Source organism: Fusarium venenatum (genome assembly GCF_020744135.1).
Source record: "Fusarium venenatum strain MPI-CAGE-CH-0201 chromosome Unknown EDB82scaffold_4, whole genome shotgun sequence".
NCBI lineage: Eukaryota > Fungi > Ascomycota > Sordariomycetes > Hypocreales > Nectriaceae > Fusarium > Fusarium venenatum.
The window spans coordinates 1,073,079-1,093,982 of NW_027072132.1; the positions used below are offsets into that span (position 1 = coordinate 1,073,079).

The 20,904-nt window shown below is 46.6% G+C and overlaps 13 protein-coding genes and 1 non-coding gene across 14 annotated transcripts; 7 read left to right on the forward strand and 7 right to left on the reverse strand.

The window, feature by feature from the left end:
• The first annotated feature begins 58 nt into the window (after window positions 1–58).
• EDB82DRAFT_290407 (uncharacterized protein) lies at window positions 59–1,569 on the forward strand. Its single transcript, XM_065607414.1, has 4 exons — window positions 59–426; window positions 475–704; window positions 753–825; window positions 872–1,569. Exons 1-4 carry the CDS (start codon window positions 353–355, stop codon window positions 1,509–1,511), a joined length of 1,017 nt encoding a protein of 338 aa, XP_065463204.1. The 5' UTR covers window positions 59–352; the 3' UTR covers window positions 1,512–1,569.
• Window positions 1,448–2,968, reverse strand: EDB82DRAFT_290431 (uncharacterized protein). The gene has a single exon (XM_025737123.2). The coding sequence runs from the start codon at window positions 2,900–2,902 to the stop codon at window positions 1,628–1,630; it is 1,275 nt and encodes a 424-aa protein (XP_025592015.1). The 5' UTR covers window positions 2,903–2,968; the 3' UTR covers window positions 1,448–1,627.
• Window positions 2,969–3,242: 274 nt separating this feature from the next.
• On the reverse strand, window positions 3,243–3,601 carry EDB82DRAFT_290441 (uncharacterized protein). Its single transcript, XM_065607415.1, has one exon. It carries the CDS (start codon window positions 3,500–3,502, stop codon window positions 3,281–3,283), a length of 222 nt encoding a protein of 73 aa, XP_065463205.1. The 5' UTR covers window positions 3,503–3,601; the 3' UTR covers window positions 3,243–3,280.
• Window positions 3,602–4,202: 601 nt separating this feature from the next.
• EDB82DRAFT_479531 (Aldehyde/histidinol dehydrogenase) lies at window positions 4,203–5,809 on the reverse strand (the record flags this gene model as incomplete). Its single annotated transcript, XM_065608128.1, has 5 exons — window positions 4,203–4,549; window positions 4,582–4,697; window positions 4,741–4,833; window positions 4,879–5,369; window positions 5,414–5,809. 5 exons carry the CDS (start codon window positions 5,807–5,809, stop codon window positions 4,203–4,205), a joined length of 1,443 nt encoding a protein of 480 aa, XP_065463206.1.
• Window positions 5,810–5,999: 190 nt separating this feature from the next.
• On the forward strand, window positions 6,000–6,558 carry EDB82DRAFT_511734 (uncharacterized protein). Its single transcript, XM_025737126.2, has 2 exons — window positions 6,000–6,374; window positions 6,422–6,558. The coding sequence occupies exons 1-2, from the start codon at window positions 6,096–6,098 to the stop codon at window positions 6,500–6,502; spliced, it is 360 nt and encodes a 119-aa protein (XP_025592018.1). The 5' UTR covers window positions 6,000–6,095; the 3' UTR covers window positions 6,503–6,558.
• A 106-nt stretch (window positions 6,559–6,664) lies between these two features.
• EDB82DRAFT_t231 lies at window positions 6,665–6,736 on the forward strand. The gene has a single exon. It is a non-coding gene; the product is annotated as a tRNA-Thr (tRNA).
• Window positions 6,737–7,024: 288 nt separating this feature from the next.
• EDB82DRAFT_561138 (uncharacterized protein) lies at window positions 7,025–7,577 on the reverse strand (the record flags this gene model as incomplete). The annotated part of the gene is made up of 1 exon (XM_025737127.2): window positions 7,025–7,577. The coding sequence occupies exon 1, from the start codon at window positions 7,568–7,570 to the stop codon at window positions 7,025–7,027; it is 546 nt and encodes a 181-aa protein (XP_025592019.1). The 5' UTR covers window positions 7,571–7,577.
• A 157-nt stretch (window positions 7,578–7,734) lies between these two features.
• EDB82DRAFT_511735 (uncharacterized protein) lies at window positions 7,735–9,261 on the forward strand. The gene is made up of 3 exons (XM_025737128.2): window positions 7,735–8,210; window positions 8,254–8,592; window positions 8,639–9,261. Exons 1-3 carry the CDS (start codon window positions 7,868–7,870, stop codon window positions 9,181–9,183), a joined length of 1,227 nt encoding a protein of 408 aa, XP_025592020.1. The 5' UTR covers window positions 7,735–7,867; the 3' UTR covers window positions 9,184–9,261.
• Window positions 9,262–10,244: 983 nt separating this feature from the next.
• Window positions 10,245–11,106, forward strand: EDB82DRAFT_479534 (uncharacterized protein; the record flags this gene model as incomplete). Its single annotated transcript, XM_025737129.1, has 2 exons — window positions 10,245–10,276; window positions 10,407–11,106. The coding sequence occupies 2 exons, from the start codon at window positions 10,245–10,247 to the stop codon at window positions 11,104–11,106; spliced, it is 732 nt and encodes a 243-aa protein (XP_025592021.1).
• Window positions 11,107–11,255: 149 nt separating this feature from the next.
• On the reverse strand, window positions 11,256–14,007 carry EDB82DRAFT_561140 (uncharacterized protein; the record flags this gene model as incomplete). Its single annotated transcript, XM_025737130.2, has 9 exons — window positions 11,256–12,485; window positions 12,530–12,730; window positions 12,779–12,973; window positions 13,022–13,280; window positions 13,326–13,523; window positions 13,567–13,641; window positions 13,687–13,812; window positions 13,859–13,914; window positions 13,962–14,007. 9 exons carry the CDS (start codon window positions 14,005–14,007, stop codon window positions 11,521–11,523), a joined length of 2,121 nt encoding a protein of 706 aa, XP_025592022.1. The 3' UTR covers window positions 11,256–11,520.
• Window positions 14,008–14,209: 202 nt separating this feature from the next.
• On the forward strand, window positions 14,210–16,358 carry EDB82DRAFT_511740 (Alpha/Beta hydrolase protein). Its single transcript, XM_025737132.2, has 3 exons — window positions 14,210–14,532; window positions 14,575–16,065; window positions 16,110–16,358. Exons 1-3 carry the CDS (start codon window positions 14,336–14,338, stop codon window positions 16,195–16,197), a joined length of 1,776 nt encoding a protein of 591 aa, XP_025592023.1. The 5' UTR covers window positions 14,210–14,335; the 3' UTR covers window positions 16,198–16,358.
• Window positions 16,326–16,711, reverse strand: EDB82DRAFT_528900 (uncharacterized protein; the record flags this gene model as incomplete). The annotated part of the gene is made up of 2 exons (XM_025737133.1): window positions 16,326–16,633; window positions 16,681–16,711. The coding sequence occupies 2 exons, from the start codon at window positions 16,709–16,711 to the stop codon at window positions 16,326–16,328; spliced, it is 339 nt and encodes a 112-aa protein (XP_025592024.1).
• Window positions 16,712–17,605: 894 nt separating this feature from the next.
• On the forward strand, window positions 17,606–18,603 carry EDB82DRAFT_479538 (ferritin-like domain-containing protein; the record flags this gene model as incomplete). The annotated part of the gene is made up of 3 exons (XM_065608129.1): window positions 17,606–17,882; window positions 17,928–18,541; window positions 18,592–18,603. The coding sequence occupies 3 exons, from the start codon at window positions 17,606–17,608 to the stop codon at window positions 18,601–18,603; spliced, it is 903 nt and encodes a 300-aa protein (XP_065463207.1).
• Window positions 18,604–19,767: 1,164 nt separating this feature from the next.
• EDB82DRAFT_540370 (Extradiol ring-cleavage dioxygenase, class III enzyme, subunit B) lies at window positions 19,768–20,858 on the reverse strand. Its single transcript, XM_025737135.2, has 3 exons — window positions 20,776–20,858; window positions 20,598–20,731; window positions 19,768–20,553 (listed from the first exon to the last, which is right to left on the reverse strand). The coding sequence occupies exons 1-3, from the start codon at window positions 20,777–20,779 to the stop codon at window positions 19,822–19,824; spliced, it is 870 nt and encodes a 289-aa protein (XP_025592026.2). The 5' UTR covers window positions 20,780–20,858; the 3' UTR covers window positions 19,768–19,821.
• Between the last annotated feature and the right edge of the window lie 46 nt (window positions 20,859–20,904).

Sequence of the window (20,904 nt, forward strand, 5' to 3'; positions counted from 1 at the left end):
GCTCTATTAGAGTTATGGCTGGGGGAAGTACTGCCTTGGCCCTTATTACTATTGTAAATGATTATATGTGCAGCTTGTGAACTGGCTCAAGGTTGCTACCACAAGCTCGAAATTGTGTAATTCAAGCTTGGGCAAAGCGTCAGATAATAATCCGCCACCTCCGCTAGCATATACCTGATACCAAGATCGAATGTAGGATATATGCGCCAGGGATAGAGTCTCCTGACACTTATTTAAATATGTCCATGCGCTCTTAAAAGTTGTTTTAAAGACATTCATAGTGCAACATTATTTGGTCACTTAACTTCTTGTCCGTCCCAGAAATATTTGCCAGCAAGTGACTTACACGATAATGATACAACAATGGAACCCCTCGACAGATATGCCTGATCTGAAGGGCAAAGTCGCCGTGGTGACAGGGGGAAGGTGAGCATCAGCTTGAGATCGCATGTCCCTATACTAAACAGTTTCTAGCTCTGGTATTGGACTTGAGACTGTTAGGCTCCTGGCTCAGAAGGGAGCAAAGGTGTATTTGACAACGCGCAGTGAATTAAGAGCACAAGACGCCAAAGAAACGCTCGCCAAAGACAACAATATCGACCCTGAAAACGTTCAATATTTGCTGATGGATCTGTTTGATCCGGCCAGTATTACAATTGCCGTAGACGAGCTGAAGAAGAATGAAGCAAAACTTCATATTCTGAGTATGTTTCGGGACTCTGCTTATACGATAATTATTAACGATATTAAAGTCAATAATGCGGCGGCATCGACATCAGCCACTAATTTGGTTGATGGGAAGTATGAACAACACATGGTTGCCAAGTATGGAACACCAAAATCTTGTCAATTAGCTTACTGATATATACAGTCATATGGGACCTTCCATACTGATCAACCGGCTTTTGCCTCTCTTCAAAGCTGCCGCTGACGATCCAAGAGCCGATATCCGGATCATAAACCTGAGCTCCACAGCGAGCATCAGCATGCTACCAGGAAACTTCAAGTTCAATTTCGACTCATCGACGTGTTTTAAGGACCCAGTTCTGTCATACCCATGGCAATGGCGCTTCCTAGGAAGATTCATGTTTGGCTTCGACATGATTCGATACGCTGTGTCGAAAGCAGCCGTGGTACTATTCACACAAGAGCTCCAAAGAATATTTGAGAGACAGAAATTACCAATTACGTGTATAGCCGTTCATCCTGGTGAGGTACTTACCGAAGGCGTGCTGGCTATTAACAACCTTGTTGTCAGGGCTATAGCTCGCTTGTCATTTATGACGGCTGAGCAGGGTGCTGCCAATTCCTTGTTTGCGGCGACGGCGACGGACGTCAAGAAGAATACGAAAAAATATAGAGGAAAATTTCTGGTTCCGGTGGGAATGCTGGAAACTCCCAATCATGTTGCACAAGACGATCGACAGGTAAAAGGCCTATGGGAGAACACTGTCGTTGAGGTAAACAAGTGGCTCACGGAAAGGAAGCTTGCTCTATTGGAGGACTGTTAGTTATTCATTCAGATACATCATAGAGTCTCTCCTGGCTATTTCACATGAGCAGTTTCGGACGAGAATCATCAAGGTCTCGAGTATTCAACTGATTAACCACCGGTTACCCTTCAACTCTAGTATATAACAGAGACCTCATCTCCAGTTCTCATAACCCAAGTCTCAACCATTTCTAGTCCCCACATTATAGTGAACAGATGCCGCGCAAACTCGTCAACCTGGATGGCACTCACACCGCGCTCAAGTAGTGTCTGACCTTTTAGACTGTAAATAAAGAACGGATCAGTATGCCGCGCAGTAAACTCCCAACGTGCACTTGAGGGCGCCTCCCAGAACTTTGCGTGCATAGTGATTGGGACATCTCCTCCACATGACCCTACAAATTCGCCTTTGAGACTGCCGTAGACACCTGTAGCAAGATTACAGAGTAACCAAGTGCGGCGAATGGATTCAGACAGAATGAATGAACGGTACACGGTGGAAACTGGTTCCGCGCCTCTACTGGCTGTTTCGCTTGAGGATGGAGTCGAACTTGCCAGCGGCGCGAATTCACTACCAGATGTTGCAGAGTCCCATAATTGGCTATTCCAGCCATGGAGAAGGCTAATGAGACTTTCAGCCTTTGCGCGTCGTTGAATGGAGGAAGAGAATAGTGAGAGAAGGATATGGATGAGAAGGGCTTGCGTGCGGGCAAGATGATCTCTTGTGGAAATTATACCGTCAACGGGTTGCGTGTTGAGTAGATTCGAAATATAGGTTGAGGAAATTGCATTGATGATGCTATCATTTTCGCTATTAGCAGCATTGGAGATAACACATGCCGAGTATGCATCTTGGATACATTGTGGGTAACCTGATTCTGAATAGAGATGTCGATGGATAAAAGGATTGTGTCCCGTCTTGACAAAACAGGATAACCAACTCTGTAGGCCACGGATAAAATTAGAGAGAACAGGAGTTGTAGGTGTGGCTTCTGGTGCGCTATAGTGATATCTTATAGTCCAAGCTTGAGATCGAAGAAACCAGCCCAAGTCCCCGAACATCTGTGTCAGCTGACCCAAAGGTTCGACCATGACGCTTGAGGATGGACAAGGTACTGAGAAACAACTCGGGTTAGTTGTAAAGATTGAAGGAAACAGTGGCTCGGATGTATCAACAAGCGCAGAACTGTTTAGCCCAGTGCCAAATGTTGAAGAAGTCAACATATCATTAAAATCCATATCTGGAGTAGCTTCAGTCGGTAAATCGAAGGCTTGTCGAGAAGGCAAAAGTGGATAAGTGCAAACCAATGCTCGATCCAGACAGCGAGTGCATGATGGATGTCGCTTGTCACAGCGGCGCTTGGCCTCGACACATCCGGAACAAGACTTTTGCTTAGATTTTCGGCCCATTATGAACGAGTTTGTTTTAGTTGAGGAAATGATGGAGGGAAATCGGCTGCGGAACTAAGAACGGTGATCAATTTCGTAGGTAAACAACCAATGCGCTTCATAGCCAATAGTACCTTTGACTACCTAGCGCATGAATTAACTTTGGTCTCTAGCCCCACACCAGAAAGTCCGCAAGTCCGCAAGCTTACGCGCCCTCATGTTTGTCGGTTGAGACCACAATGTCTTTTTGCTTCTTATCAACACCAAGCCACAGAAGGTCAGGCCGACTACAATGACCAACCACATCAAGGAAAGATCTGTTAGTGACAATGACCCTCAAGTCCAGCTCAGTATAAACAATCCCCTCGGCCGTCGCATCTCCATTAGCCAGAGGCTTCGTCAACCTCCTTCCATCGGGTCCATACACGGCGCTGTGGCCACCGCCAGGTTCTTGGAACAACAAACCTGTCTTGGTTTGAGTTTGCGATGATGGACAGCAATTTCGCCCTCAGGGTTGATGATAACCTGATAAATGTAGAGGGAGTTTGACTCTGTCCGTCCTGAGAACCCAAGAGAAATTGCGATTGAATTCGATTTTGCGCAAGCTTGGATAGTTCTCATCTCATCTGAGTCCACCTTGAGAGAATTCTCAATGTACTATGTATTGGTGACAGGGTCGACGGGCCTTTGCCTGAGTCAAAAAGACATTAAATGGTATTCCGCAACGATCTTTGTTACCAAAATCCTGGACAATGAACTTACCAGATCCAACCAGGGTACCCAAGAATCCAGCATTCAGGAAACGCAACAAGCCTGGCGCCATTTTCTGTAGCCTCGTTGATGAGGCTACAGGTTTTGTTAACGCTGCCAGCGAGGTCCAGCCACTCGGGCTCGGCTTGAGTAACCGCTACCTTGAGATGCTTAGACCTGATGCGATATTGATAGGTGGCAGGTGGTGAGCGATGAATAGAAAGATGGCCTCAGCTTCTCCTAACATCGACGGCCGGCTTATCTTTCAAACTTATCGCAATCGGACATGATTCCGAATATTGGCGATTCCGTTCAGCAGAACAATACGTCACCACTTTCCCGTATGAGGAAACTTGAAAGCTATCATAGGCGATATCCAGTTATTCGCGTGGATCCCCAAGTAGATAATCACTCAGCCTCAACCACTTGATACCCCCCGTTTTGAGCTCCTCAAGTGTGGGCATCACCCAATAACGTTTCATAGCAGCAAAATGGGAGATTGGACTAATCTAACCTATTCTAGCAGTTCTCAAACGTTCAAGTGGTATATACAAAAGATGTGAAAGAAAGACTAAGACCGCCAATATCGAATACCATAATATCCAAGCAACCCCGTCCCCGAAACAAGTGTAGTCAAGACAAACACTAAACTCGTAACAATGCCCTGTTCAAAGAAACCAAGTTGCGTACCCTTCAGTCGTCGTTTCATCTCTGGAAGTCTTTTGGTCGCTTCCACCTCCAACGCTCTCAATTCAGCAGCAGTTGACGTTCCAAGGATCTTGGCCAGCTTCTGCTCTGTACTTGACTTTGTGAGATATTTCGGTTTTGAGGTAGAGAATTGATCTTCGTGGTAGATTGTGTTGGTGTTGGGTTGGGGAGGAGAGCCGAGTGGCGCGATGGGGGAGTCTGAGAGGTTAGCTGAGGTTTGAGTGAAGAACGTCAAGACTTACAGAGGAGTTTGGTTGGAATTTGATTGACATAGCTGACGGCTGTATCCAGGAATTGGCATATGTACTTGGCCATCGCGGGTGTGGTAAAGACGTATGCAGCGGCAAGAGATCCGATACTAAAAAGTTAGTCAAGTAACTCAAGAAGTTGGGTGAACATACTCTCTTGACGCGTCAATGGCGTCGTCCATGCTTGTGACAGAGTGAACAATCAAAGTTGTCTCTTCAACCTTTTGCTTCAGTAGGCTTGACGACCTATAGAGGTTAGCAAAACCTCAAAACATGAGGAGAAAGACGTACCTGTTCTGAACATCAAGAATAACTCCATTCGACCCAGACAGCACAACATGTGTGCTATCATCCTTCTCAACCTCCCTCGCAAGTCCCATTTTCAAGGCTCTGCCTTTCGTAGGTGAAGTCGCCAGAAACTCAGTGCTTTGCTGCACGAGAGCGCGTAGCAGGTCCTTCTTCACCCACTCGTTGACAAAGACCACATCAGGCGCGTAGGACGATTTGCCTTGCAGGCTGAAGCGTGCCGAAATAAGAGCTTGAGCAGCAGCTGAAATGTCTGCGTCTCTCTCCACAAAAGCTACCACCGGGGCTTTGGGGTCTGAGACGAGATGGTTGCGAAGGATGGGACCTGTTGAACCATTTTGCGACACGGAAATGTGAGACGTGTTGATGTCTTCTGGAGTGACGGGTTGAGCTGAGACGGTAAAGATATCTCTGTCTAGTGAACTTTCGATGAGATTCAGTACCAACTTTGGTGTTTTGCGCAAAGAGTTTTCAGACTACTTCGTTAGTAAAGCTTCTGTTTGTTTAAAATAAGACTTACCTGAACAATCACACAGTTTCCAGCCGCAAGAGCAGGCGCCAGCGCAGCAACCAAACCATAGAAGAAAGCATGATTTGAAGGCTCAATAACAACAATTCCAGCCGGTTCGCGACTGATCGTGTCATCTTGCCCTTTTGTGACAGCATATTCTTGTTCAAGCTGCTGGTCAGGGTTGATAGAGGTGTACGCGTCTGCAATGAGCTGCAGCGCAAGACAATATTCGACTTTGACTTCCGAAGGTTGGTTCTTTGAATCCTTTGCTATCGCATCTTGAATAGCGGATGCATTATCAGCCAAAGCGCTGTGAAGGTTGCGTAGTTGGTCTTTGCGGTAGATTGGGTTGTGGACGCGACCGTCAATAACCGCTGAGCGGATTGCAGAGAATCGTTTCGACATGTTGTTGATGATTCGAGCTTGCAATACGATATCTGAGGACATCAAGTATTTTGACTATCAATAATCTTCCTTCTGAGACGAGTAAAGTCGTGGCTGATCCGGGGTCCCCGGATTGTCCATCGGTTCGGGTGTTGGTTTGGTGTGTTCCTCCACATCCCGAGTGGAGGTCTCTCAACTTCAACAGCCGATATCCGGGACTTCCGTTAGACTCAAGGGAAGCAGGGGAAATAATACCAAAGAGATCTTGACCCAATTATTGACTTGCAACTTCACTTCATCAACAATCATGTCGACCACAGCAACTCAAACGCGCGTCCAAAATGGATCCTTTCACAGCGCTGTGTTGAGAGACTACGAACTTCACCATTCACAAAGTCGCGAAGAAACACCAGAGTCTCGTTCGTCTGTATCGGATCACCCTGAGTTTGACCTGCCGCATCGCCGGGTACCTTCTTATCGAGCTCCCAACCGTGATCCAGAGCATATCAATGGCGTGAGAGTTTACACCAGCACGCCCGAGTTATTTTTTATCACTGCCATGTTTCGAGGATTGAGCTTCAATGCTGTAAGTTGTTCAGGGTAGTTAGTGTAAGGATTTGGCTGACTTTACAGGGCGCGGCGCAAACTTGGAGGGCTTCTGTTGGAAGGTTTACGGACAAGGTTTGGAAGTACCCCATCGGTGGAGAGTTTTAGACAGAGATCTTGAGTTTTCTTTGTTTTAGTCAGTTAGAGTCATTGTTCAAATCGGTTGAATTCATTTTGTTTATGTTCAATGCTGTTGTTCCCAAGCTGATCGTGAATGCCAATCGCGTCCTTAGTGCCTAATGCGGACCACTGTTTTCATCCAATTAAGGCGCCTCAATGGCTCAGTGGTAGAGCGTGTCACTAGTAATGACAAGGTCCACGGTTCGATCCCGTGTTGAGGCACAACAAGTTATTCAATTAACGCGTCTTTCTTTTTTCATGTCAAAAGGAGTTATCAAACTTTCTTTTTCAAGTTTCGTGTCAAGGTATAGGTTATGGTGGCTTGAGAATGGCGTTAAGATTGTTCTAAAGTGTATAATACCTGAACAGAAGAACCACACGTCGACTAAAGTCTCCGGTACTATGAGATTTTTGCTAGATAGTTCGATAGCGTAGTTGAAAAAACAATCGTTTACATCGAAGAACATTGTAGTACCTGGACTGAGATGTGTCATGTATTAACGTGTCTACTTATTCAGACGCCTTCACACCAACCATATTTCCATAATCCTCTCCCAACTCCTTCTCACCAACAACAGGCTTCGTCGATGGTAAAAGCACATAAAGCATTCTCGCCCATTCGGTCTCACTGCAATTCCTCCAAGCGTGCATAGTAGCTCTCTGCACACAAACATCTCCCCTCTTCATCGCCCTCTTATCCCCCGAATCCAAAATCAACTCCACCTCTCCCTCAAGCACAACACCATAATCAAGACTGACAGTACGGTGCATGGGAGACATATGACCAGGGCACATGTCCACATATCGTAGAACCGTGCCTGTTGACACACTGAGGCCTGGGGCGTCACTCAGGAAAGATTGGTAGGCGGACACATCTTTTGACAAATCCGCGGGGAATTGTTTTGTTGCGTAACCCAAAGCGAAGTGGGCATCTCCGTTGGGGAGGGAGTAGAACGGTGCATCCGAGTCGATTGTTGTGTCGACTACTGCTTTGCCTTCTTCATTGTGGGTTGTGATGAAGCGTTGAGTTTGTCTGAGTTTGCCGTTGAGAGCCATTGTGTAGATTGAAGTGTGATTAATTTTAAATCAATTACTCGGTATCTTCAGAGTGTTTGGTGGCCATTTTATGCTGTTCACTTGTTGTATCTGCCGGAGGCCGATCCCCGAATACTCACTCCTCGGGATGTGGAGGTTCATCTCGGCCAACTTCGCTCCTACATCCGATCGCCCACTTTACAACGACTTCGCGGGGGTCGGGAATAGCGCCTGCGGATCATGATATGATGGCTAATATCAATCATCAGTATCCTTTTCCATTCTCGCTTCGTTCGACGATAGCTAACGATTTCCAAAATGTCTACGGCAGATTTCTCCCACCACTTCTCCGACAAGAACATTCCTTTTGGAATTGCTTCTTCTACGACCCACACGAATCCTCAGGCTGTCACTAGACTGGGAAACGTTGTTATTTTCCTTAGTGATCTAGACTTCAAGGGCGTCGAGGGTCTCACTGGTGCCCTCAATCAACCAACTCTCAACACGTTTGCAGCTCTCCCCAGGAGGGTGCACCAAAATGTTCGAAAACAAATTCAATCAGACTACCAGAAGAATGGCCTTGATGGCTTTCCATCGGGTAGCAAGGAAGACATAAGCGCTGTCACGATGCATCTACCCATGGAAATCAAAGACTTTGCCGGTAAGACAACCCACCTTTTACCAGACAGCCACTGACCTTTCAGACTTCTCCTGCTCTCTGGACCACGTCATTAACGCGGGTCGTATTGTTGTCAACAACCCCAACCCACCGCCTGGCTTCTTTCACTTCCCCGTTGGCTACCAAGGTCGCACAAGCTCCATTGTCGTATCAGGTACCGACATCGAGCGACCATACGGACAATTCCGCAATCCCAATGCGGCGAATGGTGAAAGTGCCGTCATTTATGGACCTTCTCAAAAGGTTGATTATGAGGTTGAGCTTGCGGCTGTCATCGGAAAGCCGTTGAGTATGAAGCAGAGGCTGAATGCGAAGGATGCGGAGGAGCATATCTTTGGTTTTGCAATCCTCAACGACTGGAGTGGTAAGTCGACTGTTTCCCAACAAAGACATTTACTGACATGTTGCAGCTCGTGATATCCAAGGTTTCGAAATGAGCCCTCTTGGTCCTTTCAACGGCAAGAGTCTGGGCACATCCCTCTCTCCATGGATTATTACTCTTGATGCTCTAGATTCTTTCCGAACGCGCTCTCCAGCTCAGCAAACCCTCGCAGCGTCATACCTCCAACATCCCAACCCATCAACCTTTTCCATCACCATGAAAGTTGAAGTCTTGGCCAACTCGACTGCAACAACCGTCGGTGTGTGCCCAGTAGAGGCTCTGTACTGGACTCCCCAGCAGATGATTGCACACTCTGTTAGTTCAGGTAGTGCACTCAGGACCGGGGACGTTCTCGCCACGGGAACAGTTAGTGGATCGGAGGAGTCAAGCAGAGGATGTATGCTCGAGACAACAGAGGGTGGTTCCAAGCCTGTTACGCTGAGTGATGGATCCAAGAGAGGATTCCTCGAGGATGGCGATGTTGTTAGAATAACAGCTGTTGTTGGAGAGGAAAATTCAGGCGTTGGATTTGGAGATTGTATTGGCCAGCTCACACCTGCTCGACCATATTAGACGTAGACTAGTGGGGCCTAAGCCTTGGGGTATAAAAATAAGTAATCTGAGAACCATAGTCTAAGGAAATAAAGTGACCCACTAATTTCGTCTCTTATGCTTCCAACAGTCAATTTTTCTGATACCTTGGGGGAGGTAGCAGATTCTATATAAAGAAGGAGCAAACAGACTGCAATTGGCTACTGGTCTTATTTATCAGCAAAATTAATCTCCATTCTATTTCCATTATCTGCTTAAGTGAAACCCATATTTCTTCAAGGTTTCAAGGTTAATAAATATTCCCAAGCAGTTGTCCTGATCACCCACGTAGTTACCTTGATTACACCAGGTGGTCGCCTTGATTCATCTCCTCTCCTAAAATAATCCGACCGTATTTGGCGACAAAGATGATAAAACTAAAGCCATAATTAGCAGGTGGCAGTGATCACCAGAAGTAGGTTTAAGTTACAGTTTTAGGCGCTTGATAAGTATCTTTTGGTTGACAAGGAACATTTCCCGGTCGATATCTTCACTGGATAAATCGTCACCCAAAATTCAAATATTCTGCAGAAATTGTCGATAGTTGGATTGAATGCGATCCTGTGATTTCTGAGTGCCTGTAGAATGCCATCGCAAATTCTCCGAGTTGCTGGCATGCTCTTCCAGATCTGTTATAAATTGGAAGATATCATCGTTACCCGAGATTCGATTAATGCGATTGGATAGCGAATATCTCCGCGCTGGGATTAAGGGAGCCGGGATAGTCTCCATTATTGCAGTATTAACTATTTATGTAGGAGGTAAACAAGAAAATAAACCTGCCGATAGGCGGGCCTCAGACGACGCCACTGTCGCCAGTGAAGGCATAAATAGGGAGTTTGGGCTACCACCAGCACCATACGTTAACACATATTGCCAAACATAGATACATCCTGACAGTAGTTGAATTATACAGTACGATACCGCCTGAGAATGTTGCTGACTGGCCGGCGCTTCGACATCCTGGACTCGTTGGATCAAGCGACCTCGTCATCCTTGCCCGTCTTGAGTTTCTTGCGAGGCAGAACCAGGCCCTCATAGGCATGGTTCAGAATCTCTATTCGGTTCTTTCGACGTAAGTAATACCTTATTGCTTTATACTATTCAATTACTTACTATCTATCCAGAGCACAGAGTCGCAGAAGCAGCATTTCGTCTACATAGGGGAGTAACGCAGGTAATAGCATTAACCTTACACTTGATAGTAAAGCAGGTCGGCGAGTTACCGAAGCCTTCAACATTCTCAAGAGTAAGCCCTTTCACCAGGCTCTCATTCAGTTTCATAACGCCTTCGTCCAAACTCACAAGAAGAAGTTATATATCATGCGCAATATGCATTCTAGCCGTGATGCCAAAGAGTTCGCAACATATATAGTAAATAAAATCACCGACAAGCAGGCTAAGACCCAGGGTCAGCCGGATACGGACCCCATTAAACAGCAGGGTGTTATTATTTCCCACCTGCAATCTATCACTCCAGCTCTTAAAACTGATCTGTATATCCTTCTCAACAAAAACAAAAAGCAGAATGATGGAGGCGCCGAGCTCAAGTCTAAAGGCAAGGTCAAACGGGGCAAGGCTAAAGGGAAGGGCAAAGGAAAGGCTAAGAACACACGGGAGGATGACGAAGAAGGCATGGATGAGGAAAATCATGAGGATGGTCATGATCACCAACTTACTGCCGCTGGTGGCGCCATGTCGTCTCGCCAACAATCTGAGGCACACAGTCATGGCAGTGGTGGCTCACGTCATTCTAGCCACATTGCGCAAAACCGGGAGATTTCTGCCTCTAGTGCACTTGATGCTTCGCAGCACTCGCAACACTCGAACACCACCATCCAGCGACGGCGATCAAAGCAGCAGACTCGGTTCGCAGATGACATTGAAGACTCTGATCTCGAGTGATAAGGTTCACTGTCGACATTAGAGACTTAACTTATATAACTGAGATCTTATAGGTTTGGTGTTTATAAGGTTCCTTGTCTAAGACAAATGGTTGTTAATAGCTTATAGCTAACTACCTACTTTACATATCACCAATGCCAATGTCTATAGGTATTTCTCTTAAATTCTTCGCATCACTGAATATTCAGATTGAAGTATTAGTACGACGCTCTAACCAACTGAGCTACGGAAGCCAACCGGATGAAGCAGATGACCAGCTTTGATGGGGATGAGAGATGCAAGAGTGGCATAGGGTGCTTCCAGGTTGAACAGCTGTGTCCTAAAAAGAAATAACTGGTAGAGTATATTCAAAAGACACCATGGTATATCCCAAGTGAATAGACAAAGAGGCTGACATAAATATGATCGAAATATCTACTCCACCCTTCTCGCATGAGAAATATCATCAACGCCTGTTCCACGCTCAATCTTGCTCTTGACAATCCCATAAACAGGAATCTCCGACAGTCCAGTCGCAATATGATTCAGTGTCGGCAAAGTATCCCAAGTTCCAGCTGTCAAGTTCAACTCAGCTCCACTGCCAACCAAAGTCTTCTCAACCTTTCTAGGGGTTGTCTCCAAGCCGTCCTCGATAAACACAGGGTAAGCTGCATCAGGGACACCTGGGTTGCCCACCGAGGGAACATAACGGTAGATGAGCTGTCCTTGTTCTTTTGGTAGTGGAGGGGCACCTGGAGGTCCCGTAGGCTTTGGCGCACCGTTAACACCGTTGGTATCATTGACGGCATTGGCTTCGGCCAGTCCGTTGATGGAAATGTCAACAAACTTTGCCCCTCTCCAACTGCACTGAATCTTGGTCGTTGAATCCTTCTCTTGGACATCAATATCACAGAAAAGCTTTGGCATACCAAGCTCCTCTCGTCCAGTGATGATGGGGTCCGCCAGATTCTCCATCAAAATAACCAAAAAAGATCCAAAGATCTTACTTCCATCCTTCTTCTCGTACTGAACGCCGTGTAACCAGAGACCAAAGTATCTGTAACCGCCTCCGCCCAGCCACTTCATGCCATTCAACTCGGTACAGGCAAATGAAGCTTCTGCGACGGTTCCAGGCTTGAAGAAGCTGAACTGTGGTGTAGGGAAGAGAGTCTTGAGATAGGTTGCTGATGTCTTGAAGCGCACAGAATACGTGGTGAAGGATGAGTTGGTACCATCGCGGCGTTGACCTAGAATATCTTGACGAGGGCTAGGCATGGGACCGAAGGATAGAGGGGACTTCCAGTGGAGGTTCTTGTTTTGCGAGTACAGGTGGTCTTTGAGGGCCTTCGTAGAGTTGTGCCACTCGTCGTGGTTAAAGTTGTAGTCGAGGAACTTGTAGACTGCGGCTGTTAGTACTGTTTTGCAACAAGATAAGTCTTCTCACTATTGAACTTGGCGCGCTTCTCTCCGTGGAGATCCTCTCCCGCCTGTCGGGTAAAGTCCTGAACTGTATGCGCTCTCTCATCTCGGGTCTTTTCGTATAGAGACAGCCGGGATGGAATATCGGCTGCTGTGGTGCCCAGTGGTAGTAAAGCAGCCAATGATGCTGCGTCTTCGATAGCAATGCCGCCACCTTGTCCTTGGTCTGTAGATGCGTTAGTAGAAATCAAAGAATAAATGCTGACCAACTCACGAGGCAAGAATGGATGGGCTGCATCTCCAAGAAGCACTAGCCTCTCCTTGTGCCAGGTTGGAATTCGGTCCATATCCAACAAAGTCCAAAGCTTCAGTTCATCGGCATCGACCAACTCCAGTAGAGCTCGGACTCTAGGCTCAAAGTCTCTGTACACTTCTTTGAGTAGCTCGGTGCTACCACCACGTCCCCAGCCTGTATCCAGATTAGCCATGTACTGTCAACGGTATCCAAATGACGTACCAGCACCCTTGTTCGCACCAGCGGAAATACTGCTGGGGTGGATAGCGACAAAGTTCATAAAAGTGTTGTTAGAACAAGGATACATGATCAATCGACGATCGTCACCCATCCACATGGTCATGAATCCGGTCCGTTCGGTAAAGACCTTGGTGGCTTCGTTGTTGCGGATGACATCGTGGGGAATCAAAAACCGGAAAGCGCTTTTTCCCGAGCCAAAGGGCTTGATGTCTGGCCCAGCGACAATGTTTCGAGTTATAGACTGGAAATGTCAGTATTGATCGACGCAGAAAGGTGTCAAACATACGCTGACGCCATCGGCACCAAGAACTAAATCACCCGACGCTGTGGTTCCATCTTCAAATTTGACGGTGGCTGTTGAAGGATCTACATCGACGACTGAACAAGATGTCTTGAGGATAGCTGCTGTTCCTTTGCCCTCTGTAGATGTTGCTAATCTCTTGAGCTCTTCGTGGAGTCGAACACGATGAGAAAGGACCCATGGCTATGCGTGTTAGCAGGGAACAACAAGAGAACAAGCGACGTACATTTTCCCAGATGGACAAAGGACCTGTCAAGTTCATATCAAACTTGACTTCTCCGGTGCCAGTATACTCAGTGATCTAAAACGTCAGTCTTTTGTGTTTCTTTGATTCTAATTGACCTACTCCTTCGACCGGGTTGGCGCCAAAGGTTTCTGGGTACACCCCAAACTTTCGTAGAATGCCATGGCAATTTGGTGCAAGATGAATGGCTGCTCCAACTTCTCGTGCCAGTTGCGATCTCTCAAATAACTGATATCTGTTAGTACTGATTGGTGATCAGTTAAGCTTTGCGTACCGTTACATTGTGACCTTGTTGGCGTAGTCCAAGAGCCGCGGTAAGTCCTCCGATACCTAAAAAAGTTAGCTATACTCAATATAGCAAGGATCCGATAACTTACCTGCTCCAACGATAAGCACGTTCAAAGGTGTTGTGTCTGAAGACATGATTTGTTATCAATGAAAAAAATAGACAGATACCGTCAGTCAAAAATTTGGCAACTCTCACTGGGCACTTTCCTTAATAACTTTCATCTACTGCGCCTGTTGTTTGTTTTTCGGAGAATATTTCCCCAGTTGTTCCGATCACTCCTGCTTCGGGACTCGGCCCCACGTAACCGAAACAGGCTCGGAACCCTCCACCTCCAACAATCAACCGAACTCGGGAATATCGACAAATGCAATTGAGGAGAAGATATCCACTCACGATATCATCAAATATGGATGTCAAGACCATCAAAAGATCCTTTCGCATAAGCATCTTACTTCATTCAAAATGCCAAACCCAATCAAAGAGGACATCCACACGATAGATGAGGAATCATTTCCTTACATCTTTGAACAGAATGCTACTGTTCCACTCAAAGCTGGCGACGGACTTGTTCGTTTGAACGTCTATCGTCCAAAGGGTGTTGACAAGGTTCCTGTTCTCGTCACATACGGACCATACGGAAAGGACATTTCATATCAAGAGTAAGTGTCTCAAACTACTACAAATATCCACTAACGTCTTAGCTTCCATCCCAAATCCTTCAGCGAGGTAAACCCCCAGCACAAGTCTGAACACTCAGCATGGGAAACTCCAGATCCCGCCTTCTGGACAAAGAATGGCTATGCAATCGTCCGTGCTGATGAGCGAGGTCTTGGTCAATCTTCAGGCAAACTCGACACCATGTCTCGTGGCACAAGCGAAGCCTTTTTTGATGTCGTCGAGTGGGCCGCCGAGCAACCCTGGTCATCCGGCAAAGTTGGTCTTCTTGGCATTAGCTACTACGCCGGTAGTCAATGGCGCGTCGCCGCGAGAAAACCAAAGGGTCTGAGCGCTATTGTGCCTTGGGAGGGCATGTCGGATTACTACCGGGACAGGTGCCGCCACGGCGGTATTCTGTCAAACGCATTTATCAAGTTTTGGTGGAATCGACAAGTCATCACAAATCAGTATGGAAGACCTGGACGAAGCGCACGAAATTGGGGACCTGATACTATTGAGGGTGATTTGCCCGATGATGAACTGGAAGCCAACAGACAAGACCAGACCATCGACAACCAGGCCAACTGCTTCCGCGACGATGCTTACTACGCGTCTAAAGAGTACGACATGGGTGATATCGAAGTTCCCCTGCTTTCGGTCGGTAACTGGGGTGGCATTCTTCTCCACCTGCGAGGCAACATCGAAGGCTACATCCACGCGGGATCCAAGTTCAAGTATCTCCGTCTTATCACCGGCCGCCATGACCTACCATTTTACTACGAAGAGGAAGTTGAGATTCAGCGAAGTTTCCTTGATGCTTTTCTCAAGGGCGACGATCGAGTTGGCTGGTCCCAAGAAGGCAAAGTCGCGCCTGTCAGTCTCGTTCTGCGAAAAGGAAACGTTGGCTTCAACGATGCGGAAAAGGAAAAAGTCTACCCTCGTCGAGAAGAGACTGAGTGGCCTATTGCGCGCACGCAGTACAAAAAGCTCTTCCTTACCCCGGAGCAAGGACTTAGTTGGGATCCCACCACCGACCGCAAGAAACTCTCCTACAAGGCTTTGGGTACCCTAGAGAAGCCCGAAGTGCTTCAATTCTCGACTCCAGCCTTTGAAGCAGAGACAGAAATCACAGGTCACGTCGTCGCTCATCTCAATGTTTCTGTCTCTCCCGACCCATCAGGTCCTACACCAAGCGACATTGATCTTTTCGTGACACTCCGACACATCGACCCCTCAGGCCAAGAAGTCTTTTACACTGGCACAGCAGGTGATCCTGTTCCCGTAACCAAGGGCTGGCTCCGCGTCTCTCTACGCAAGGTTGACCAAGAACACCCCAAGCATCGCGAGTGGCTACCTCACCGCAACTATACCAGTAAAGATGTTCTTCCTGTGATACAGGGTGAGGTCTACGCTGTGGATGTTGAGGTTTGGCCTACGAACGTGGTTGTTGATAAGGGTGGCAAGTTGGTATTTGAAGTCGCGTCTGGCGATACACAAGGATCTGGTATCTTCCAACACAATGATACTGTTGACAGGTGAGTTTGGTTCTTTGATGATCAAGACATCGCTAACTTTTTAGATCCCCCGAAATCTTCCAGGGACACAACCATATTCACTTTGGACCGCGACAACAGAATTATATCACTCTTCCTGTGATTCCAAACTAGATTAGGGTTGGTGAAAATTATTTAGAAACGAATGGTATCGATGTATTAGAGCTTGTATATACATAAACTTCAGTGCCTCTTGTTGCCAACATTACTTCCATCCCCCTATCTATTCTCAAACACGACGCTTAAAGGAGATAGACTGCCGCAACAGCAGCTGCAACAGCCATACCAGCGCCTCCCATCTTGTTGGCGCTGGCACCAGACACAGGAACCTGAGTAGGTGTAGAAACAGGTCCAGATCCAGAGTCGGATCCAGTAGGGGCTGCAACACCAGAAGAACCCTTGGTATTGGTGATGATCTTCAGGGGCTTCTCGGTGCAAGATACAGAAGGGAGAGCGGATCGTGTTACCATATCAGGGGTTGTAACGGCCGAAGGACATCCCGCACAAGTGATGGTGGTAGATGCAGACTCGGCGTAGGCACCGGAAAGGACTGTAGATGTTAGCAAGGTTCATACTGTGAGAATTTCTTGGTCATACGGGCAGCGCTTGCAACAACGAAAAACTTCATGTTTGCTGAGGGTATAGTGCGAAATGAGTGAGATAGTAGTGAGTGAATGAGTTGGGATATTGAAAGCTTGTTTGAAACAATAAGATGAGAGGAACTACAGGAATTAAGAACTACATGCAGATAGTATTAAATCACAATACCAAATTAATTGAAACATTCCTACTAATTGTTAGATCACGGAGGATGCAACATCCGAGGGATTTCGGCATTGTTAGTAAATCACTAGATTAACCAACTCAGTTCCATATTGAAGCCCAAACCAAGACACGATGCCTCACAGACCTACCCCAGATCGACATGCGCAATCTTAATATCTCAGGCTATATTAGATCGGATAGTCATAGTCCCGGAAGATGTCTCACGAACAGAGACTAAGAGTCGATCTAAGCCTCCATACATGTTAGCTCACGGAAACGAAACATGCCGATAGAACAAAGCCCCACCATGAGAGTTGGAGAAACACAAATCATGTTCAACGCTAAAACAGTCGGCTACAAGCCTTCCGTGAAAAGCGCCCTGATCATCATTCTGCAGACCTAATTTGGTACTGAACAATCATTTTGGGAACTTGAATAACGTCATTGTTCGGCAATTGACTCTAGCGATTTTGTTTGCGAGGGGTTTCTTAGGGCTACGATCTAGACTGGGCCGGTCGTTTTAGTAAGGGTTCATTGAAATTACAGACAGTCGGTAAGATCGGGACGGATATGGAAGATGCCGAGTAATTGGGAGTTTGTAAGTTGAATCATTGAGATTGATGTATTGGTGTTGTGTATAGAGACGGCTGTCAAGATATAATACATGATGTCTTCTCGTTCAAAATAACTTTATCATCACAATCATATCACACACTCTCTCATCTTCGTTAATATCTAATTACCTCACACATTCATCATGTACTTCTCTACATCCCTCACTCTAGCCGCTGCTGGCTTTGCTGCTGCTGCTCCTGCCATTCAGAAGCGTGCTGATGCCATCAACGACGGTGTCATCCTCAACTACGCTCTTACTCTTGAGCATCTTGAGAACCAGTTCTACCTCCAAGGCCTCTCCAACTTTACAAAGGAAGACTTTGCCGATGCTGGTTACGACTCTACCTTTTACGACAACATCAAGAAGGTTTCCAGCGATGAGACTGCTCACGTTGATTTCCTCACCAAGGGCCTCAAGGGTATGTTTGTCATCAACTACTTATAATTAATACTAACTTCTGTAGCTGCTGGTGTCACCCCTGTTGAAAAGTGCACTTACTCCTTCGGTGTCACTGATGTCAAGTCTTTCCTCGCCACTGCCTCTGTTCTTGAGGGTGTCGGTGTCTCAGCTTACCTCGGTGCTGCTGCCGACATCATGAGCAAGGCATACCTCACTGCAGCTGGTTCCATTCTCACTGTTGAGGCGCGCCACTCTTCTTACATCCGCGCTGGTCTCAAGCAGGTTCCCTTCGCTCAGCCCTTTGATGCCCCTTTGACCTACAACGAGGTCTACTCCCTGGCTTCCGGTTTCATTACTGGCTGCCCCAAGTCCAACCCTGCCCTTCCCGTCAAGGCTTTCCCCGCTTTGGTGGCTGAGGCTTCCAAGGAGGCTGTAGTGACTGGTTCCACCGTCACTCTCATGACCCCTGGATACACTGTCGAGGCTGCCAAGGGCCAAAAGGTCTACGCTGCTTTCATTGCTGTCACTGGTCCTACCTTTGTTGAGGCCATGCCTGTTGATGGTGGTTTCACTGTTGAGATTCCTGAGGGTTTCGCCGGCCAGACCTATGTTGTTCTTACCAGCTGCAACACTGCTGTCTCTGATGACACTGTCGCCGCCGGCCCTGCTATCATTGAGGTAAGACAATTGTGTCCTTTTTTGTGATCATGATGCTAACAATACAATAGATCTCCAGCTAAATTGATAAGACAAAGGGGATGCTAGGCAACAAAGGATTTGGTGAAGATCTTAACAATACAAGATAATATTCTCAATACATATTTTAGTAATAAAAAGTGGTTTAGAAATCTCTATTTGTCTTTTCCTTAACAATCCTCCCAGGCTACATGGTGTAAATTGTAAAGTGATGACTTGATATATTCAGTATTGTTAGTCACCTGCTACTCAGCATTATCTCTCAGTTGTCAATAGTTTACACAGACGCCCCTCACATCAATAACGTACCTGGCAGTATTCAATTGGTCGACCAGAGTGGCTACACTGGAATGCCATGTTCAACACATTTAGCTGTGTCGGCCAGACCACATCAGCGAGACAATGTACGAAAAGACAAGTTGTAGTTGCCAGATATGTTCAAAAAGAGGTTACATGTTACTATACTCATAAATGCCAAAGCTCTACTCATGCCCCCTGAAGCAGAGCCTTGATACTGCTTGACTCCGTTACTTTGAGCTAATGCCAACCAGTGTCGTATCAACGTGGCTCTAGGCAGCCCTGGCATTCCTTATTTAGTGTGTAAAGATTGTCTCAACTCATCAGTCTCGGACAAGGGGAACGAGACTTAAAGTTGTCTCAGTATGCGGGCGTACGATGACAGACATTGCATTTCTTGGCGCCGTTGCCCTGGCATGACTTGTCTGACATTGTCTTACAGACTTTGTCAAGTCCTGATAATATCCAATAAGTTTTATGGCTTGTGGTACGAGGGTTCCTGTCCGATAACAGCCTTGTCCACGTTTTCTTCACCATTGAACATTGTACTTGAAACAAGACACTAGACGTTATTCCTATTGTTACAGGAATGGAACACCACCATTTTGTTTCCAGTATAGCCAGAGAACGCAAGTTATTCACATTTTATAGGTTTCAAGCCTGATGTCCGTCGAGGCAAACAAACCTGTCAGTCTTGTTGACACGCCAAAACGGAGCATGATGGAGGTTGTTTCCCTCAGCCAGAGGTGGTGTAAGTAAACAGGCATATTGACAAGAACAACTCAATAATATCTTAGACAAACACGGGCCTCATTCTGACAACAGATGCGAGATATGGGAACGGCATCATTCCCTATGTCGTGTTATCATCTTGGAATCTGGTTATCGCATTGGCGGGCATTCCTTTATTTGGAAGTACAAAAGATATCAATTTATTATGCTCTAAACTCCAACTGTCAAATCATCTATGCAGCCACTCCAAGAGTCCTGGGCCATGTTCCAAAAGTAAATTGACTGTTGCACATATTTGTCAACTCCCAATCCTCCGCCTTGAGCTCACCATACACACCATCATCCTCTTCATCGCCTGCAGCCCCCGCCACAAACATAGCCGACATGAAGTGATCATCTGTAGCATGTGCATCTCTGTAGCAAGGATGCTTCATCAATCTTGTCATCGCCCTCCTCAATCTTGGTCCACTGTTGTTCTTAATCACATCTTCCACAGCCTGTCGAAACTCCAGAGCCCACGATTCAGGTGGCTTCTCTTGCGCAAAGTTGTCAGAGTAATACACAATTGGTGCCCAGATGTTGCGGTACAGGTTGTGCACCGCACCACCCGACCCAATTATAAGGTAACCTTCTTTTCGGAGGGAGCGAAGGGTGGCGCCGACGCGCATATGGTAGTGTGGATCGAACCGAGCGTTCATAGAGATAAGAGTCGTAGGAGGGCAGCCGTTGGGAAACATGCGAATGAGGATAAGGTATGTATCGTGGATCCATTCAAAGTTTGCATTGGCTGAAACGTTGAAGCCGGCGTTCTTTAACAGGGAAATACACTTTTCACCAGTCGGTAGATCGGGAACAAGTTCGTAATCGACGTATTTTGATGGGTGAACGTATGCGACGGGGGATTTGCCTGGTTTGGGGTTCATGGCAACTTCCATGCGATCTCCTTCTGCATCCCAATGAGCGCCCTAAAATTGTTAATAATTTAATTATACAGACCACAAAAACATACCATCATGATTACTCCTTTGAGCTTGTTTGCTAGAGCTTGGTCGCCAGCCTTTTTCCAATAGTCGGCTGACTCGGATTCTTCTCCCAGCATCATGGTTGATCCATGGGAGAAGAAGTGAACTGGTGTCAAATCGGCTTTCATTGTTAGCGGTGTTATTGATTGGGAAATTTCAACATACCCATTTTCAAATGATTATCGATCTATATCAATAAGTGTCGAGTGTAATTGTAGGATGGATAAAAGAATGCCACGCAAGGTGCTCGGGATGTGGAGGAGTCCGAGAATGCGGCAACTGCCGTCTAGATGT

Excerpts from the sequence above, each read along its gene's own strand:
- EDB82DRAFT_511735 (XM_025737128.2), top strand. The coding sequence starts at position 7,868 with ATGTCTACGGCAGATTTCTCCCACCACTTCTCCGACAAGAACATTCCT. Across the intron at positions 8,211-8,253 it reads GGAAATCAAAGACTTTGCCG|ACTTCTCCTGCTCTCTGGAC; the intron begins GTAAGACAACCC and ends CTGACCTTTCAG. Across the intron at positions 8,593-8,638 it reads AATCCTCAACGACTGGAGTG|CTCGTGATATCCAAGGTTTC; the intron begins GTAAGTCGACTG and ends GACATGTTGCAG.
- EDB82DRAFT_290431 (XM_025737123.2), bottom strand. The coding sequence starts at position 2,902 with ATGGGCCGAAAATCTAAGCAAAAGTCTTGTTCCGGATGTGTCGAGGCC.
- EDB82DRAFT_511734 (XM_025737126.2), top strand. The coding sequence starts at position 6,096 with ATGTCGACCACAGCAACTCAAACGCGCGTCCAAAATGGATCCTTTCAC. Across the intron at positions 6,375-6,421 it reads GAGGATTGAGCTTCAATGCT|GGCGCGGCGCAAACTTGGAG; the intron begins GTAAGTTGTTCA and ends CTGACTTTACAG.
- EDB82DRAFT_290441 (XM_065607415.1), bottom strand. The coding sequence starts at position 3,502 with ATGAGAACTATCCAAGCTTGCGCAAAATCGAATTCAATCGCAATTTCT.
- EDB82DRAFT_540370 (XM_025737135.2), bottom strand. Across the intron at positions 20,554-20,597 it reads TCAAAGGAGTAATCATGATG|GGCGCTCATTGGGATGCAGA; the intron begins GTATGTTTTTGT and ends TAACAATTTTAG.
- EDB82DRAFT_290407 (XM_065607414.1), top strand. The coding sequence starts at position 353 with ATGATACAACAATGGAACCCCTCGACAGATATGCCTGATCTGAAGGGC. Across the intron at positions 705-752 it reads AGCAAAACTTCATATTCTGA|TCAATAATGCGGCGGCATCG; the intron begins GTATGTTTCGGG and ends ACGATATTAAAG. Across the intron at positions 826-871 it reads GAACAACACATGGTTGCCAA|TCATATGGGACCTTCCATAC; the intron begins GTATGGAACACC and ends TGATATATACAG.
- EDB82DRAFT_511740 (XM_025737132.2), top strand. The coding sequence starts at position 14,336 with ATGCCAAACCCAATCAAAGAGGACATCCACACGATAGATGAGGAATCA. Across the intron at positions 14,533-14,574 it reads AAGGACATTTCATATCAAGA|CTTCCATCCCAAATCCTTCA; the intron begins GTAAGTGTCTCA and ends CTAACGTCTTAG. Across the intron at positions 16,066-16,109 it reads CACAATGATACTGTTGACAG|ATCCCCCGAAATCTTCCAGG; the intron begins GTGAGTTTGGTT and ends CTAACTTTTTAG.